This window comes from Vidua macroura, chromosome W (genome assembly GCF_024509145.1).
Source record: "Vidua macroura isolate BioBank_ID:100142 chromosome W, ASM2450914v1, whole genome shotgun sequence".
NCBI lineage: Eukaryota > Metazoa > Chordata > Aves > Passeriformes > Viduidae > Vidua > Vidua macroura.
Window position 1 is genome coordinate 4928989 of NC_071610.1, and position 18476 is coordinate 4947464.

The 18476-nt window shown below is 45.3% G+C and overlaps 1 protein-coding gene across 2 annotated transcripts in view; it reads right to left on the reverse strand.

The window, feature by feature from the left end:
- Positions 1-9210: 9210 nt before the first annotated feature.
- LOC128821387 (Golgi phosphoprotein 3-like) overlaps positions 9211-18476 on the reverse strand; it is a 174452-nt gene continuing 165186 nt past the window's right edge. For both annotated transcript variants that reach the window (XM_054002378.1, XM_054002377.1), the window contains exon 4: positions 9211-11932. In XM_054002378.1, the coding sequence (XP_053858353.1) occupies positions 11508-11932 (425 nt within the window). In that variant the 3' untranslated portion in view covers positions 9211-11507. The remainder of the gene's footprint in view (positions 11933-18476) is intronic.

An 18476-nucleotide genomic window follows, 5' to 3' on the forward strand; every position in this document is an offset into this window, starting at 1 on the left:
ATCTGCCCTTCTCGTTCTTTAGCCCAATCTTTCACTCCCCTCATCGTTCATGCATTGCACCTGTGTGCCTTCTGTTCCCTTTTGTGATTGGTTAGTACACCTTGGCACTCCATGTCTCATTGCTTTCAATACTGTTCACCTGCTTTTCACAGTTGTAGCCCATTAGGGATGAGGCTCGACCACAGCCCCACTCCCAATTACCACAAACTGTGTATCTATCGCCTCTGCCATTCCAGCAGCTGCTGAGATTCCCTTTACAGCCCCTTTTGCCATCTGGAGGGGCACCGAGATTAGCTGCCCCTGTGAAGTTGTAAAGGAAGCCCTTTTTATCCCTCCTGCCAGCGTGCCTGCCATTACTCACATGAAGAGACGTCTAAGCTTACGCCACAGTGCCCCCTGCAGCCGAGGGGGAATCATCACACCTGCCTTGCCAGCTGTGACCGTAACTACACCAAAGGGGAAGGTGCTTGACAGCCAAGAAAAGGCTGTTACTGGGTGTCTTGGTTTGAAAGTGTCCTGGCTCAGGGCAAATTTGGGAGAGAACCCCCAAAGGGGTTCCTCTAGAAGACAGATTCAATTGGCTCCTCCCCCCAACCGGTTCAGGAAAAAATACTTCCTTGGAGAACAGTGGAAAAAAACTGTTTATTAAACAAGAAAACCTAAACAATATTAAACAATGAAACTTCTTGCCACTCCAAAAGAGGGACAAACTCAGAAGAATTCCCCTCTCCCCCCCCACCCCCAGGCTGCAGCTCGGCTCACTCAGTCTCTTATCAGTCCCTCTAGCGCAGGAAATGCCGCGGCCCAGGCCCAGCCCGCTGGGCCACAGGTGCGAGCTTACGGTGCTTTTCTTGGTGTTCAGTCCAGAGCAGGTTTGAGCAGGTCCAAAGAAAAGGAAAAGCCACAGTCCAGGGAACTTCTTTGCCTCAGCTAGCTAAAACTAACTAAAAAGCAAAGGAGAGCTCTGTCTTGCTGTCTGTCTGTCCGCAGACAACACAGTCCAGGAGAAGGAATGTGGAGGAGTGAGTGCAGTTTCTGAAAACAAACTCTGTGCTTCTCCCCCCCTTCACTCTTGTAACAAGTCTTAAAGGTGCAAAACTTATTATTCAGCATAAACAGAACAGATGACTGGGGATAAAAGCATCATACAGTCAACCTAGGACATTCCATCCCTTATCCCCATATCGTCATCTTACTCCTAAAACTAATATATATTCCAACTCAGCAAACACATTGAATATACAGCTATACAAAGACAATGGTAGTAATATTCAGGAAACAGTGCTTTTACACATAGTTCTCACCCAACAATCAAATTTCCCTGAGGTACACATAGTGTTCTTCCATCTTTCTGCATTATCCACCATGTGCAACCTGGCCCCTGAGCAAAGACAACCCCACAAATGGGTTTGTCTGTACTCGAGGCAGAATTGGTCCACACTGTCTTCCCTAACAAACCTCTGACATATGCCACTGGGACTTTGTCTCCATCTACTATATGCAAAGGCTCAGACTGGGCAGGGCCCACTCGATTGGTAGAGCCTTGGGTGTTAACTAACCAGGTGGCCTTTGCTAAATGCTGCTCCCAGTTTTTGAAAGATCCCCCACCCAATGCTTTCAAGGTGGTTTTTAACAGTCCATTGTACCTCTCCACTTTGCCTGCAGCTAGTGCATGGTAGAGGATATGGTACACCCACTCAATGCCATGTTCCCTAGCCCAGGTGTTGATAAGGTTGTTCTTGAAATGAGTCCCATTGTCTGACTCAATCCTCTCAGGGGTACCATGCCTCCAAGGGACTTGCTTTAAAAGGCACAGAATGGTGTTATGGGCAGTAGCGTGAGGCACAGGGTAGGTTTCCAACCATCCTGTGGTGGCTTCTACCATTGTGAGCACGTAGCGCTTTCCTTGGCGTGTCTGGGGCAGTGTGATGTAGTCAATCTGCCAGGCCTCCCCATACCTGTACTTGGACCACCGTCCACCATACCATAGGGGCTTCACTCGCTTGTCCTGTTTGATGGCAGCACACGTCTCACAGTCATGGATAACCTGAGAAATACTGTCCATGGTTAGATCCACCCCTCGGTCTCGTGCCCACTTATAGGTGGCATCTCTACCCTGATGGCCTGAGGCATCATGGGCCCATCAAGCTAGGAACAACTCCCCCTTGTGTTGCCAATCTAGGTCTATCTTTGACACCCCTATCTTTGCAGCCTGATCTACCTTCTGATTGTTTTGGTACTCCTCACTGCCTCTGCTCTTGGGGACATGGGCATCTACATGGCGAACTTTCACAGGTAGTTTCCCTACCCTGGTAGCAATGTCTTTCCACTGATCAGCAGCCCAAATTGGTTTTCCTCTACGTTGCCAATTAGTCTTTTTCCATCTCTCCAGCCATCCCCATGGAGCATTGGCTACCATCTATGAATCAGTGTAGAGATAGAGCTTTGGCCACTTCTCTTTTTCTGCAATGTCTAGGGCCAGTTGAACAGCTTTGAGTTCAGCAAGTTGACTTGATCCACCTTCTCCTTTGGTAGCTTCGGCAACCTGCCGTGTGGAGCTCCATATGGCTGCTTTCCACTTCCGTTTCATTCCCACAATATGGCAAGAACCATCAGTGAAAAGACCGTAACGTGTTTCTTCTGCTGGCAGTTGGTTGTATGGTGGCGCTTCTCCAGCACGTGTCACTTCCTGTTCCTCTTTATCAGCGAGACCAAAGTTTTCACCTTCCGGCCAGTTTGTAATCATCTTCAAAATCTCAAGGCGATTCAGTTTTCCAATCCGGGCGTGCTGTGTGATAACAGCAATCCATTTAACACTGGGGGCATGGTGGGTGGAGGGAACCTTTCCTCTGAACATCCACCCCAGCACCAGTAGTCAGGGTGCCAGGAGGAGTTGTACTTCAATGCCAATCACCTCTGAGGTGGTTTGGACTCCTTCATAGGCTGCTAAAATTTCCTTCTCTGTTGGAGTATAGTTGGCTTCAGACCCTCTGTAGCTCCGACTCCAAAATCCTAGTGGTCATCCTCGAGTCTCATCAGGCACCTTGTGCCAAAGGCTCCAGGACAAACCATGGCTCCTGGCTGCAGAGTAGAGCACCTTCTTCACATCTGGTCCTGTCCTGACGGGGCCAAGGGCTACAGCATGAGCAATCTCCTGCTTAATCTGGGCAAAGGCTTGTTGCTGTTCAGGGTCCCAGCGGAAATCGTTCTTCTTGCCGGTGACCAGGTAGAGAGGGCTCACAATCTGGCTGTACTCAGGAATGTGCATTCTCCAAAAACCTATGGCGCGTAGGAAAGCTTGTGTTTCCTTCTTGCTGGTTGGTGGAGACATCACTGTGATCTTGTTTATGACATCGGTGGGAATCTGACGCCATCCATCTTGCCACTTCACTCCTAGAAACTGGATCTCTCGAGCTGGTCCCTTGACTTTGCCCTTCTTGATGGCAAAGCAGGCTTTCAGGAGAATCTGGATGATTTTCTCTCCTTTCTCAAACACTTCTGCTGCTGTCTTCCCCCACACAATGATGTCATCAGTGTACTGCAGATTTTCTGGAGCCTCACCCTTTTTCAGTGCAGTCTGGATCAGTCCATGGCAGATGGTAGGACTGTGCTTCCACCCCTGGGGCAGTCGGTTCCAGGTGTACTGCACGCCCCTCTAGGTGATAGGAAACTGAGGCCTGCATTCTGCTGCCAGAGGAATGGAGAAAAATGTGTTAGCAATGTCAATAGTGGCATACCACTTTGCTGCCTTGGACTCCAGCTCGTACTGGAGTTCCAGCATGTCTGGCACAGCAGCGCTCAGTAGTGGAGTCACTTTGTTCAATGCACAGTAGTCCACAGTCAATCTCCATTCTCCTTCAGATTTACGCACAGGCCAGATGGGGCTGTTGAAGGGTGAGTGGGTTTTGCTGACCACCCCTTAGCTCTCCAACTCACGGATCATTTTGTGGATGGGGATCATGGCAGCTCGATTCGTTCAGTACTGCCGGCGGTGCACTTTTGAGGTGGCAATTGGTACTCGTTGCTCTTCCACCTTCACGAGTCCTACTGCAGATGGGTTGTCTGATAGTCCAGGTAAGCTGTTCAATTGCTGGACACCCTCTGTCTCTACAGCAGCTATTCCAAACGCCCACCTGAGTCCCTTTGGGCCTGAAATACCCGCTTCGGAGGAAGTCTATGCCTAAAATGCATGGGGCCTCTGGGCCAGTCACAATAGTGTTTCTTCCACTCATTACCGGTCAGGCTCACCTCAGCTTCCACCAAAGTAAAATCCTGTGATCCCCCTGTCACACTAGCAATAGAAACAGATTCTGCCCCCACATATCTTGATGGGATTAATGTGCACTGCGCACCAGTGTGTCACGATCTGCTTATTGCGGGGTGTCGTGATGGTTCTTTTCACCGATCCCAAAAGTGCAAAAAGGCAAACAACAAGGGACTATCAGTTAATCACAACAAATGCACCTTTATTAGGGGCCAAAACAGTAAATGCGATAGTGGGGATCAGAAAGGAGATAAAAGGATAGAGAGAGAGAGAGAAGAGGGGTATGGGAATAGCTACCAACACAGGCGAGATCCTCAGTGGTCCAGACGATGGGGATCCGTCAGTCGTGTCGGGGAAGTCTTCGAAGTTCTGGTCGACTCGAGGGGTCCAGTTATAGTCCACAGAGGAAAGAGGAGGGAACAAGTGCAACAATGAAAGGCCATTGTAATCGCCACGAGGGAACAGGTGAGTCCACAGAAACCACCAAAGCAAGACGAATACAATGAAGAATAAGTCCATTGAAATTACTGAAGGGAAACAGGTCATGTCATTAGTGGTCAGACCAGCAATTTCCCCTCCTCCCTATAGTAGGGGTCTCAGTCTCAGCCCTTGGGAGGAGGGTTCTCATTCTTTGTTTGTCACAGTGGTAACGAGGCAGATGAGGGGTCTTCAATGAAGGACCACGGGAGTCACCCCAAAAGTTCATTCGGCTTAAGAACGGAGATTAGAAGCAGGCTGCGCATCAGGCTGTCCCGTGCTGGGTCCATGTCAGGTCTTTGCCAAGTCCTTGCCAACTCCTTGCCAAGTTCTTGCCAGGCCTTGTTCGGAACAGCTAGCATGACGGTTCAGTGGTTCCACCTGTGCTGTGTCCTGTTCTAAGCTGGAGCTGCAGTGGGGGAAGGGATTCTTTCTCGTGGCAATCGGAAGGCAGAATGGAGAACAAGGGGCTTCAGATGGCCTCTTACACAGTGTCAACCAAAGTTTTATATTGTTGCGGTTCAGATGTGCCAAGCCAACAAATCCACACAGTCCAAAAAACATGGTTTTCCCTAGCCTCTACCTGGCTAGAGGCAGGGCCCCTCTAAGCCTGGTTATCCTTCTTTCCTTGGGCATATGCCTTGGTGGTTCCTGCAAGGGGATCGAAAATACTGTCATCATCATCATCATATATGGCAGTTTGGATATGGGCCACTAGAGCTGATTTCTTTTTGGTGAAACTTCCTCTTGGAGTCTTGCCTTCCTTCAATTCACACACCCGTTGTGCCAGAGCAGCAGTAGATTTTCCATCCTATCTCCTCATGTTTACTCCTCAATCACGCAGGAAAAATGCCAGCTCAGCTCGTGAGGTGTACCTTCTTTCTCTATCTGAGGAACGTCTGCATTAGGTACCAGAACCTCTGATCTGTACTGCTGAGATTTGGAGAAAACCCTCTTTAATCCCCTCCCTGAATTTCTTGCGGTTCTCCTCCATCCTGTATTCTAATTTCTGCAGACGTGTTTCCACCGCTGCGATTCTGGCATGTGTTGGGCCATGTACAGCATCTGCATGTGCTCGGAGCTTCTTGGCCATATCAAGCACGGTCTCCTCACTGTCATCCTGCATCATTATTGCTAAAGGAGAAGCGTGTTCTTGTGGCCCAAGTCATACAAGTTTTCGCCACATCACCGATGTACATGGTACCAAGTCTGGATTTACAGTGGTTACATCATCTGAGAAGACAATGTCTGCCACTGCCATTTCCCTCAAGTGTTGAATTCCTTGTTCTATAGTCTTCCACTGGGTTTGCTGCATATAGAACTTGTCTGCACACAGGTATCTTTGTGCCACACTTCCCAGGACCCGTGCCCAGAGACTCTGAGAGTCAGCCCCCCTCATCATTCCTTGGTCGATGACAGGATCATGTGACAGGGATCCTAAGTGCCTCGCTTCACTACCGTCCAAAATTGTAGCCTCACCTGCAGCATCCCAAATACGGACTAACCAACTAACTATAGATTCATCAGGTCTTCAAGTGTAATCCTTTCTTAGGCCACGAAGGTCCTTCAGGGAATAGGACTAATTAGTGGCTTCTGATCTTGTATCAGTTGCTTTAACTCCAGCTTTTGTGTCAGTAATTGGCTTTGAGGGTCCTTCCCCTGGATCATCATCATCGGTCACTGGCCGATTAGTTTTGCTTGTGTGCTTCTTTCACGCAGCGACTGCCAGTGGCTTAGGGTTACTGTCTGGTTTAGCTTCAACCTGAATAGCTGGGGTGTTGGCTGCAGCCTGAATGACTGGGGTAGCTGCTGATTTATCTCCCTGCCCCCCTGCCTCTATCTGCCGCCCTACAGTATCTAGCAGGGTGCGATAAGCATAGGCCAGGGCCCAGCTTATTGCAATGAGCTTTTTCTCCCTAGAGTCATCATGGCACTTCTCTCTCAGGTAGTTCCCCACCTCAGCTGGGTTCTGAATTTGTTCACGTGGAAAATCCCACTCTACAGGGTCATAAAATTCCTTCAGGGTTTGGCCCATATTTTCCCATTCTCCACACCACTCAGGAGTTTCCACACCTAGGTCAGGGGTCTCATCAGCTCCTCTGGACATCTCAGCCCTCACTCTAGAGAAGCTGCGGACTGTATAAAGGATGTTTACCAGAAAAGATACCAGAAAGATGGTCTCTTTAACATTCAGGGAAAACTGAACATTCTCACAAAGTGACATAACAGATTCAAAGGAGAAGAAGGAAAGGAGAGGCTGGAAAACCTCATCCCCTGCTCCTCCTCTAACAAACCGGGTATAATTACTGATAAGCCCCCAAAACATACTACTGGAACTAGGACACAGGGTAGGACGAAGAAACCATAAACCATACATATCTTGAACAGACTCCAGTATCTTTGTAAACGCCCTAAAAACCACTATCACCAAGGCCAGCACAATAGCTATTTTAATCCGTGCTCCTCTACTGTAAAAACTACGTGCAAGAGACAATAATCCTAGTGACCAGAAAAGTACTAAAACCTCAAAGAACCCTAGAGACCAGAGCCACATGAAGGCCTCCACCCCAAGAGACATTACGAATTCAAGCAACATGGCTACTGACTTCTGTAACCCACAACAGAGCAAGGACAACCAAAATGCAATCAATAAAGGTTTTTTTCCACTTTCTCAAGCCCCACACTGGGCGCCAATAAATGTATTTGCCCTGGTTCAGGGCAAATTTGGGAGAGAACCCCCAAAGGGGTTCTTCTAGAAGACAGATTCAATTGGCTCCTCCCCCCAACCGGTTCAGGAAAAAATACTTCCTTGGAGAACAGTGGAAAAAACCTGTTTATTAAACAAGAAAACCTAAACAATATTAAACAATGAAACTTCTTGCCACTCCAAAAGAGGGACAAACTCAGAAGAATTCCCCCCTTCCCCCCCCCCCCCCCCCCCCCAGGCTGCAGCTCGGCTCACTCAGTCTCTTATCAGTCCCTCTAGCGCAGGAAATGCCACAGCCCAGGCCCAGTCCGCTGGGCCACAGGTGCGAGCTTACGGTGCTTTTCTTGGTGTTCAGTCCAGAGCAGGTTTGAGCAGGTCCAAAGAAAAGGAAAAGCCACAGTCCAGGGAACTTCTTTGCCTCAGCTAGCTAAAACTAACTAAAAAGCAAAGGAGAGCTCTGTCTTGCTGTCTGTCTGTCCACAGACAACACAGTCCAGGAGAAGGAATGTGGAGGAGTGAGTGCAGTTTCTGAAAACAAACTCCGTGCTTCTCCCCCCCCTTCACTCTTGTAACAAGTCTTAAAGGTGCAAAACTTATTATTCAGCATAAACAGAACAGACGATTGGGGATAAAAGCATCATACAGTCAATCTAGGACAGAAAGACAGGTGTCTGCTAAGGAAGGTGAGAACCTTCCTTGGAATGGTGAACATGACCCCCTTTCCTCCGAATTATTATAACATTGAAATTAGGGGCTTTCAGCCAAAGATTTTCAAAAAGGAATACCTGTTCTTTACTGGTATGCTGCAGTGTGTCCTGGCAGGCAGGGAGTGTGGGGTTACAGTGTAGCGAAAAACCCAGAGCTGTGGCAAAGAAGCAGCGGTGCTGGGCAGGGGCAGCTTGGCTCCTGAACTGGGAGAGGCCCCCTCAGAGGGGGAGTGCTTGAGGTCCTGGGCTTTCCCTTGAGGCACCCAAGTAGATGGTGAGAGTCCTTTCCAGTGAGGTAGGGTATTAATGCAAAATGAACCTAGCAGGAACATGACAAAATGAAAATGAGACGACAGAAAAGGGACTATGAAAGATATTTTTAGTCTGAATAATGTTTCAAGTACCTTAGATTTTCAAAGCCATTTTAAAGGTTTTGTGCACTCAACTTGCTCCCAAATACGCCACTATTTTTTTCTGATTTTTCTGCCTAATTAATTTTCTCTCCTCTTAAACAGCAACAGAAAATGAGAAAACAGATCACCGGAGGGAGAGACGATGAAAGCAAAGCGTTAACATATACTATCAAGTGCAGAAAGTATTCTGTAAGTTTTCAAATATGAATGTTATAAATACCTATTATAATATTGGCTTTTCACAAATATTAAAATGTATTCTATATGTATAATGTTAAAATAAGTTTGCTATAAAGATGTAGTCTTTATTTCTGCTATTAACTAAACTTAGACATAGTAGTGAAATAGCTGATATATTTATGGTTGTAGTAATTGAACTGCCTGCTTGCCTGGGATAAACATCCAATGAACATATGATGAAGACCCCTGCTACTATCAGCTCCTACCATCTGTAGAAAGTATGAATCAAAGCCCAAGCTGGCGGTGATAATAAGAGCGGACTAAAACCACAGACCAGAAATGCGCACGCTCTAAAAAGGCAGACCTGAGGAGGAGCCATGCTAAACAGTTCTTGAAACATGTAAACTAGTTTGGGGAAAAGTTTAAATACGCATAATTGTTTATGAATATGCAGTAGGCTGATGTAATAGACAAGGTATGTAAAGGGTGATTCCGAAATAGCAGGTGTGGTCTTGGCAGAATGCCAAGCACCCGGTTGTTAAAATTTGCTTTATTTTTGAATCCTTTTGTCCTTTATTAAACTTTTAAATTTTGCCAGGAGAGTGAACCTCATTTTTAACAAGAGTAACACAGCAATTTTCATTTTTCCTCCACTTAAAACAATCACATTTTGAAAATGTTTGAAAGAAAATATCCAAAATTCATGCCCAAGCTCCTCAAAGTTTTAAACACAGCATCTTACAGCTAGGAGAACACTGTTTATCATTTTATTTGTAAACAAAAGTTTGAAATACCTTATATTATACTTTAATTTTTATAAAGAAACATAATTCAAGAACTGAAAGAACAATGCACCACTAAAAGTTAAGGACTATATTTTTAAAATCTTTATTTTAAAGAGGTTCTATAGCTATGATGAATTTAAGTTGTATTTTCAAGTCAACTACCTAAGCATTTAAATTATTTAAAATTAAATGCAAAATTGGAAGTCCAGTCACAGATGAGGCTGTAGAGTAATGCTCAAGATAGAAGAAGCCTACCTATGGCAGACACAACTGAACACTCACAAGTTAACTCAGTCTGACCCAGCCATGAATCCTGCAGATCTGAGTGACACTGCTGATTGGGTCAGTTTGATCTACTTAATATAAACTCTCTCTTTCTAAGAAGAATATTAACTAAAGCTTTCAGTTAAGCAATAAAACCTTTCTAATTAGCAACAACAACAAAAAATTACATGCTTGCTCTGTTTCAGGCACTTTTAAGATCATAGTTTATTTGCTGTAGGTAAAAAGCTAGTATACAGACTAAGGGATCTCCTAAATTTCAACTCCCAAGTTATATACCATGTAGTATTCTTACTCTGAATATTAACCAAAAAAAGTTTCTAGACACCTGTAAGCCCCACCATAGATCTTCATTGTTATGAGGAAAAAAATACAGATTGATGCATAATTTGTTCAATGCATATTTGCACTGTGAAACAAATGGGAGATAAGCAGTGGCAAAAAGACAATTCATTTTTTAAAAGACAAAGTCTTATATATATATTTTTACAATAGTGTGCTAATCAGCATAATTTTATATTAAAAAAATAAAATATAGCACAGCATCCCATTACAGAAATTTTAATAATCTGAACTGCAGTCATTACTTGCTAACCATTTAAATGCAACACCTACTAGAACTGACTTTTTGTTTTAAAGTGTAAAATAGATTGCGAGGTTTGAGACAAATTATTTGTGCACAAACAAACATAAAAACTGCAGTCAAGAATTGTGCTAGTCACAAGCCTCTTCCATAGAGAAGGGGAAAAGAAGAGAAGAAAAAAGAAGTACAAATGATGATACGATGACGGAAAGTGGTCTCATTCTATATAGCAATTCTCAAAGACAATGCATAGACTTAGAATACCTGGATGGCAAACTATAGACACTGGAAAAAACCAGCTTTTTTTCCCATCAAATGACGGATGGCAAATCAGGGGCACCAGGTGTAAAACTTGCAAAATACTAAGATGGGACAGTTTTAAATTTACAATTTGAACTATATATACAATATAATGGAATGTATCCCATCCCAAAATGGGTTTATGAAAAAACTGGACCTTTCAACTCCAGCCTTATGACTCAGATATTATTTTAATGTAAACGTAAGTATGTGAGAGACTTTAATGAAAAGTAAAATTTATGGGGCATTTTACAGGAACTATTGAAAAAGCTGCTTAATAGCATTTTTGCTGTTAATTTTGTTAGATATAATTGAAACAACATCTGTATATAAAATGTCCTGACAGATACTTCAACATGAAGCTTTGGTGATTTTAAAAGGCCCTTCTTCAATCTGTTAGGAGTTGTACAGCAGAAGCACTGATGCATGCACACATCTGTGTCAGCTGAGACTAGTGATCCAACTGTACGCACATTTCCTTCTTGAGGTATTTTTCATTTTAAACCACTTCAATAACAGTAAGATGAAAAATAGACTAAACAAAGTATTTCAGATAACTCAAAACGGAATAGGAATTAGAATGACGATATGCCAGTAAAAATTTTTTCTGTTGTTTTTAAATGGGATGGTCTCTTGTACCAGCAGAATCCGGTATGCAAATAGAGAAGGAGGGAATTCACCACATAATTTCTATTAAACAAGAGTTGATTCATCATGCGAGAAGGTACAAATTACAGAAAACATGAATAGTCAATAAAAGAGAAACTGGTTTATATGAGAGAAGAGAGAACACTTTGGTCTGAATGCAGTTATTTTGTGAAAGCTGCTACAACAGCCCATAGAACCTCATTCATGTTGGCTTTCATACATTCAACCTCAGGGTCTAAATCTAGAAGCTGCCGCACTCTCTTTGTAGCTAAATCATACTGCTCATCCAGAAGGGGGGCAAAAGCGTTCTCCAGAACATCTGAGGCATGGGCTAAATAAACAAGTGCTAGCAAGCGCTTCTCCATGCGGTGAGGGTCGTTAACCCATTTGTCAAGAACTGCTTCTTGAACCTTCTTAATGAGGCGCTGCTTGATATTGTTGTTGGTGAGAGGGTGTGTAGTCATGTCAAAAAGAAGGAAGTTTTGCTTTTCTGTGGTCAGTACACCTTTTTCCACTAGATTTTTCGCTAACCGTTCACGGACATTTCGCAATTGATAATGCAACTTCAATGGATTCCATGTTTCACCTAAAAAAAAAAAAAAAGAAAAAAGCCAAGAGTCAGGCAAAGTGTTTAAACTGTATTATCACAGTGGCTGTCTCCCCTGCCCGCTGCAGAATGAGCTGTCAAATTAATATAGCTTAATTACACTAAGATATTGTACCCATGACAGTACTTAAAGTTTGGACAAAATGCTACTAAGCCATGTGTCTTGGGTTGTAAGATATGTGTGTATTCTATTTCCCATCTGTTAGAGGTGGGGCAGTTATCTTCTGTTAATTGAGAAGTTTACTTTATCTTTTCCACAACCAATCCTCCCTCTGGGGAGATAGCTTCTGTTAATGGGCCATTGAGTCTCACTGCATGACTGATAAAATTACATCATCCCATTGTGAGATGTTCCACCCAGGGGGAGGAGCCAAGCATTCCTACCTGGATATAATCTGAGATTTGGAAGACCACAAGCAGCCTTTCCCCACTGGATTCCAAGAGGAGCAGGTTTCTTCTCCACTGGATTCCCAGAGGAAGACCAAGCCCATCTACACCAACACCAGACCTTCAGAGGAAAACTACACCCTTCTACAGGATCACTGCTTCAACAGAACCACATTTGTCACTCCAGGAGGACTGCAGCCACCATTCAACTGGGCTGCTACCAACACCCTGACCAACAGGGTGTCAGGTCGTATTCTGACTCTGTCAGTGGTTTGTTTTCTTTTTTTTTTTTTTGTATTATTGCATTTGTATTGTTAATTTTCCTAGTAAAGAACTGTTATTCTTATTCCCATATCTTTGCCTGAGAGCCCCTCAATTTAAAAATTATAATAATTTGGATGTTTACGTTTTCCATTTCAAGGAAGGCTCCTGCCTTCCTTAGCAGACACCTGTCTTTTCAAACCAAGACACCATGTCTTGATTAGGGATATGATAAATAACCAGTCCTGTACTGAAGGGAAAGAAAAAAACCTACAAACCCCCAAAACAAACCACCAAACAAAACACCACACACAGCTATGAAGAAAGAGTTAACAAAAAAATAAGCATCTCCTCCAATCTTGTCCATTTGTCTACTTACAGGGTTTTATCAATTCAGAAGCTGGAAGAAGCATCATTGCCATTCTTTCTGCCACAGGAATATGCAACACCTGCACTATATATCCTACTCACTTTTCTATTTCTTCATGTTTACATTATTTTCTCCCTTTCTGCCCCCACTGGATGAAACAGTAACATGCACTGTGTGAGTGTAGGTGTGTGCATTACACACAGGGACATGTTGGGCACAGACTTTGATGTTTCAATAAAAATTTTCTCGAATGTTTTTTTTTGTAAAGGCAGGAGAACTGGGCACTTCAATGTGTGTGCTTAGAGAAGGGAATTTTAAAAGCACAAAATCAGCATCAACATCTATTGAGAAAGCTAAGGTTTCCAGATGAAAAATTGTTTGCACCTGGTGGGTTAATTCAATGCTTATTCTTCAAAACCCACTGACCTATGGAACCGCACAACGTTTATTCTGTAGGAAGAAAAACTGGAAAGCAACCAGCCCAGTTGTGCCAGCTTTTACCAGCTCACCAGGTGGTCAGGTATGATTTTGGGGTCGCCGACCACCAGGGACCACCAAAGAGACCCCCAGGACAGAAGAATGTATGCGTAATGGGGAGGGAACATATGTTAATGATTTTAGGGAAATGGTTATCATATGTGTGTTTATTCCAGGAAAAATCAATTAATATGTATGTAAAATATAGTATATAAACAGGAGCTTTTTTCTGTACTCAGCATACACAATTTTTAGAGGAGATATTCCCTTGTGCATCCAGCCAAATAAAGAATGCCTGCTTCTTAATACTACATTGGTGTTAAGGAGGGTTTTTTAAACTGATTTTTGGTAGCAGTTTTGTAGACTCCAAATTACCAACTCCTGGATTTCAACTGATCCGAGGGATCGCAGGACCTCCAGCTGGCACTGAAAGATTGTTGGGGATAACATGCAATCCCTGGACCAAAGGAAATCAGGGCAATATCCCTGGTAAGAAAAAGGCATTCTTTACTTTAAAGATGTTAACCTGCGTATAAAGTGCAGCAAAAGCTTCACAGGGTTAAGTTTAAAGGTACCTAAGGTGGGAACAAGGAAGGTTCCTTCTAGGAGCTGCTAAATAGTAAGTGGTTTGGAATACCACATGGTTTAAATGGGGAATGGATCATAGAGTGAAGAGGGGGCATTCTGGAAAAATCCCCCCCGGGATGCATCTTAAAATATTGGGGAAAATTGTGGGAGGACCTGTCTTGGTTTGAAAGATGGGTGCCTGCCAAGGAAGGCAGGACCCTCCCTTGGAATGGAAAATATTCCCCTCTTCACTCCAAATTATTATGATTTTGAAATTAAGGGGCTTTCAGCCAAAGATATGAAAAAAGAAAGAACAGTTCTTTACTATTCTTTACTAGTATGTATAAGAAGGCAAACAAAACCAACAAAGGCAGCAACAACAAACAAAACCAGAAACCCATTAACAGCCTTGTCTTGACTGCCAAGCACCTTCCCCTCTGGTGTAGTTCTGGTCACAGCCGCAGAGGCGCTGGTGGCTCCCCAGCCGGGCAGGGGGGTGCAATAATTCTCCCACGGCTGCAGGGGGGGCTATGGCTCGAGTTTGGCCATCTCTCTCACGTGGGCAATGGTGGGCGTGCCAGCAGAAGGGATGGGAAAGGGACTTCCTTTACAAACACACAGAGGCAGCTGATCCTGGTGCCTTCTCTGGATGGCAAAAGGAACTGTAGCAGAAAACCTTGGAAGCAGCAAGCTGGAATTGCCGGGACAAGAAAAATCCCAGAGTGGTAGATGAGATGTATCAGAAACTCCGCAGCTGTAGCTGGAACCGTGGAGCGTCCCAGCAGGTAGGGGGTGAAAGGCTACAGTGTAGCAAAAAACCCGGAGCAGTGGCAGAGAAACGGCAGGGGCTGGGCAGTGGAACCTTGGCTCCTGAACATGAGAGTGAGAGGCTCCTCAGGATTTCTCAGTGGCGCTGGCTGGTCCCTGGGTCCGGGCTGAGCAGAGGGGGCCAGCCTCCAGCAGGAAACGAGGGTGTTCTTGGATGCTGGCACGGCACCACTGGCTCTGGGCTTCCCAAGAGCAGAGCAGCAGAGAAGTAAGCCGGCAAGCCCAGTCACAGTGCCGAAGCAAAAGAAACAAAAAGAAACAGGCAAAACCCACAGAAGCAGCAGTATCCCTGGTCAGAGATACCAGCCGTATGGCCAGTCGAACAGCCTGCCTGGAAGGAAGGGGCTGCCCCTCGCCCCGCCCTCATCTCTCTCCTGAAACCCTGGCCTGGCCTAGCTCCCCACTCATCTCAATAGTCCCAGAGACAGGGAGGTTGGGGGGGGGGGGGGGGTAGGGGGCAGCAGCCACCCCAGAAATAAGAAAAAACAGAACAACCCCCCCCAAAATAATATGGGATAATAAACCATACCTAAGACAGGACCCCTCACTCAGAAAAAATTGGTTGAGTATTGTAATAGATGGCAGCCGAAGTATACTTTGACATTTTGTATTGTAATAATTGGTGGCTGAAGTACACTTTGGCAATCTGTAAAGAAGGGGAACATCGGAAAAGGTCAGGGGAAATCAGACAGGAAACCAAAACCTGGCTCTTCAAACCATCAAGTTCATGACCTTAAGCAAAGACGAAGAATTTCCCTGAAGGGGATCAAGAGAATCATCCTCAGCTGAGCCTCTAGTGAAATAGATTTTTGGAGTTCACTTGAGTTAATAAAATGAATTAAGCATTTAAATTTTAGCTTGTAGAGTTATGTGCTGAATTTTAACCTTTTACTTAAGAAACCTCTGCCATGGTACAAAGGGCATAGGAAAATGCAAATTTCTGAAGCTTCTTGCATAAAGAACAATACCAGAGGATACCAAAAGATGCAGAGAATCCAGAAAAAGGGGCTCCTCTGTCTCCAAGCCTATCAAGACTGACAGACGTACTCAGATAAGCACCAAAGGACCAAAAGCGCACGCGCAAAGGGGAAAAGTTCAAAAGTTCAATCATGAGGATGACCACAATCTTCAGCCTCAGAGACCACCGAGAGACCCCCATACGACCACCACAGCAAACCACACATGCCCAGAAAGGCGTGAACCTATTTAGCATGAGACGTGAGGACAGGCAGGGCCAGGGGTTGAATATGCATGGAAAGGTTGTGTAATGTATTGCATATGGAACACCTTTATGAATAAAGACGTGGGTCAGACTAAGGCTCGGGGCACAAGTTTTAGGAGAGATATCTCGCTTGTGCCGGGTGCTGACATGCATACCCACTTCATAACTATATCCGGTTGCGGAGTCTATTTATTCCACGTATCGCTTCATTTGGCGACCACAAAGGGATGACTCTGCTCACCCGCAGGTCCGACTGGGGGCAGATGCCCTCAGGCACCAAGGGGCTTTTCCCTGGAGGGACTCTGCACCTCGGCTGTACACTGCAAGGAGTAGACTACCGCCCGTCGACAGCAGACGGAAGCGGTATGCATTAATTTCTTTTTTAAGGTTGGGTCCTGGTAAGTCGCATCAAGACGTCTTTGCTCGCAGTTTTGCCCAGGGGCCTTGCAAGCAGACCGCCTGCCGGGGGTGAGACCGGTGGCAGGGAGGTCCTGAAACAGAGTAAAAATTTAATGGGGTAGAAATCCATTTGGATTTAGGTGAAATGTGCTGTGTAGTAGCTTGCTAACATGGGTAAAATATGCTGTTTAGTGTGTTAACTATGCTGTGCTTGTAAAACTATCCCAGCCAAGGAGAAAGAATGCAATCTCCAAGGTGAAGAGATAAGAGGGGCCCCTTGAACTCTGAAACGAAGAAGAAAAAAAACAAAGCTAAGTCTGCAAGAAATGGACAAAGGGATCAGAGTTCTCTGTACAAAGGGCCAACTGCAAATTGTAATGCGAAATCAGCAGAATGAATATGTATAAACCTATTGTGAGATTCTATGTATATGTAAATTAGTACGGGGTAATAAAAAAAGGATCGGGAATCCCCACAGGCGCACATGTCCTTTGAAGGGAAATAATCCCTATGTGCGCACAGCGCTGTAATAAAACATAGTGTTCCCTACAAATCTTTATTGGAATTGTGGGGTCTTGATTTTTTACCGCAATTCAGTCCCCAGATGATAGAGCAGCCTGGGGAGGGAGAAATCCTGATTTCGGTGTGGCGTGTCCCGATTTTGGTGTGGTGTGTCTGTTACGTCTGGATGTGTGTGCTTGTGTGGGTGTGAGTGAAACAGTGAAGCACGCTGATCACTACTCAGAGATCGCTGCTTTAAGTGCAGCAGCGGCATTGCTGGGAGGCGCAGGCGCGACAGCTACGGTGCTGGAAAGCGCAGGTACGGTGCGGCATTGCTAAGGAGCGTAGACGCGGTGCGGCGTTGCTAAGAAGTGCAGATGTGGTGTGGCGGTGCTAGAAAGCACAGGCGCGGGGCAGCTCCCAGCCAACACTGCCCGATAGAGCGGGCAGAGTGCGGCACGTGGCAGGTCCCAAACAACACTGCCTGATACAGCAGGCAGCGCGCATGTGTAGAATAGGCCGTCTCTGGCGAGCGGGGGGAGGGCGGCGCGGGGCATAAGCCGAGGCTTGCAAAAGTGCTCTAGGCATAGCCTAGCTGATAGCGCAGCTGGCGGGTGCGTGGGCACAAGCCACGGTTTGTGGGGTTGCTTTGAACGCCGTTAGCTGATAGCGCAGCTAGTGGGAGCATGGTACAAGTTGGGACTTGCAAGCACCACTTAAAAGCATCGCTGGTTGGTAAGGGGCTAAAAGTAGCCAGTAAGCCCGGCTGGGCTAAGAGTTAAGTGTTTGTTGTGCGATAACACTGCCCTTCAGTGTTAAAAGCTGTCACTGGGAGATCCTTTGCATTACGGGGTTTGCTGCTTGGTTCTTGCTACAAGTGAGAGGTGATTTCCCCACAGGTGGTTTCAGCTTGAACCAAGTCAGTCTCTTCATCCATCAGGGGACTGGGTAGTCATAGAGCGGGAGGACGGAGGGAGAGACAGAGTATTCTTGGGAGGGATATACCAAAGTTCAACAAGTTGCTATCTAGCCTTTGACTGGGAACAACCGCCAGTTGAACGGGCGCTTAGAAACCCCTTGAGGTGGGGTCTGGAAGGGGTGATCCCCTGTTTCGTGTGCGGATTGACAACCTTTTGCTAAAAGCCAGACTGGCACACAGCTTAGGTTCTCCTCCGATGTTTAAAGTGTCAGAGAAGGTGGTATTGTATTTCATATAGACGGAGATCCATGTGTCGTGCATGCACCCCTTAATTACCGAGCTACTATAACCCAGGGGTTGAACAATCAAGGTGAGAAATAGCGAATTTAATCTGTGGGAAAAGCCACCTAGTCCCTGAAACCTGGGACGTGTTTGAAGAAGATTGGGAAAGGATAAAAGAGTGGCACAGCCTTAGTATTAAAAAGAAGAACTAAAGAATTTTTTCTTTTCTTTCCTCCCCAGTGGTTTGGATTGAACCCTTAGGAGTTCGTAAATTTGTGTGGGACTGGGCAAACAACAAATTAATAAAAGT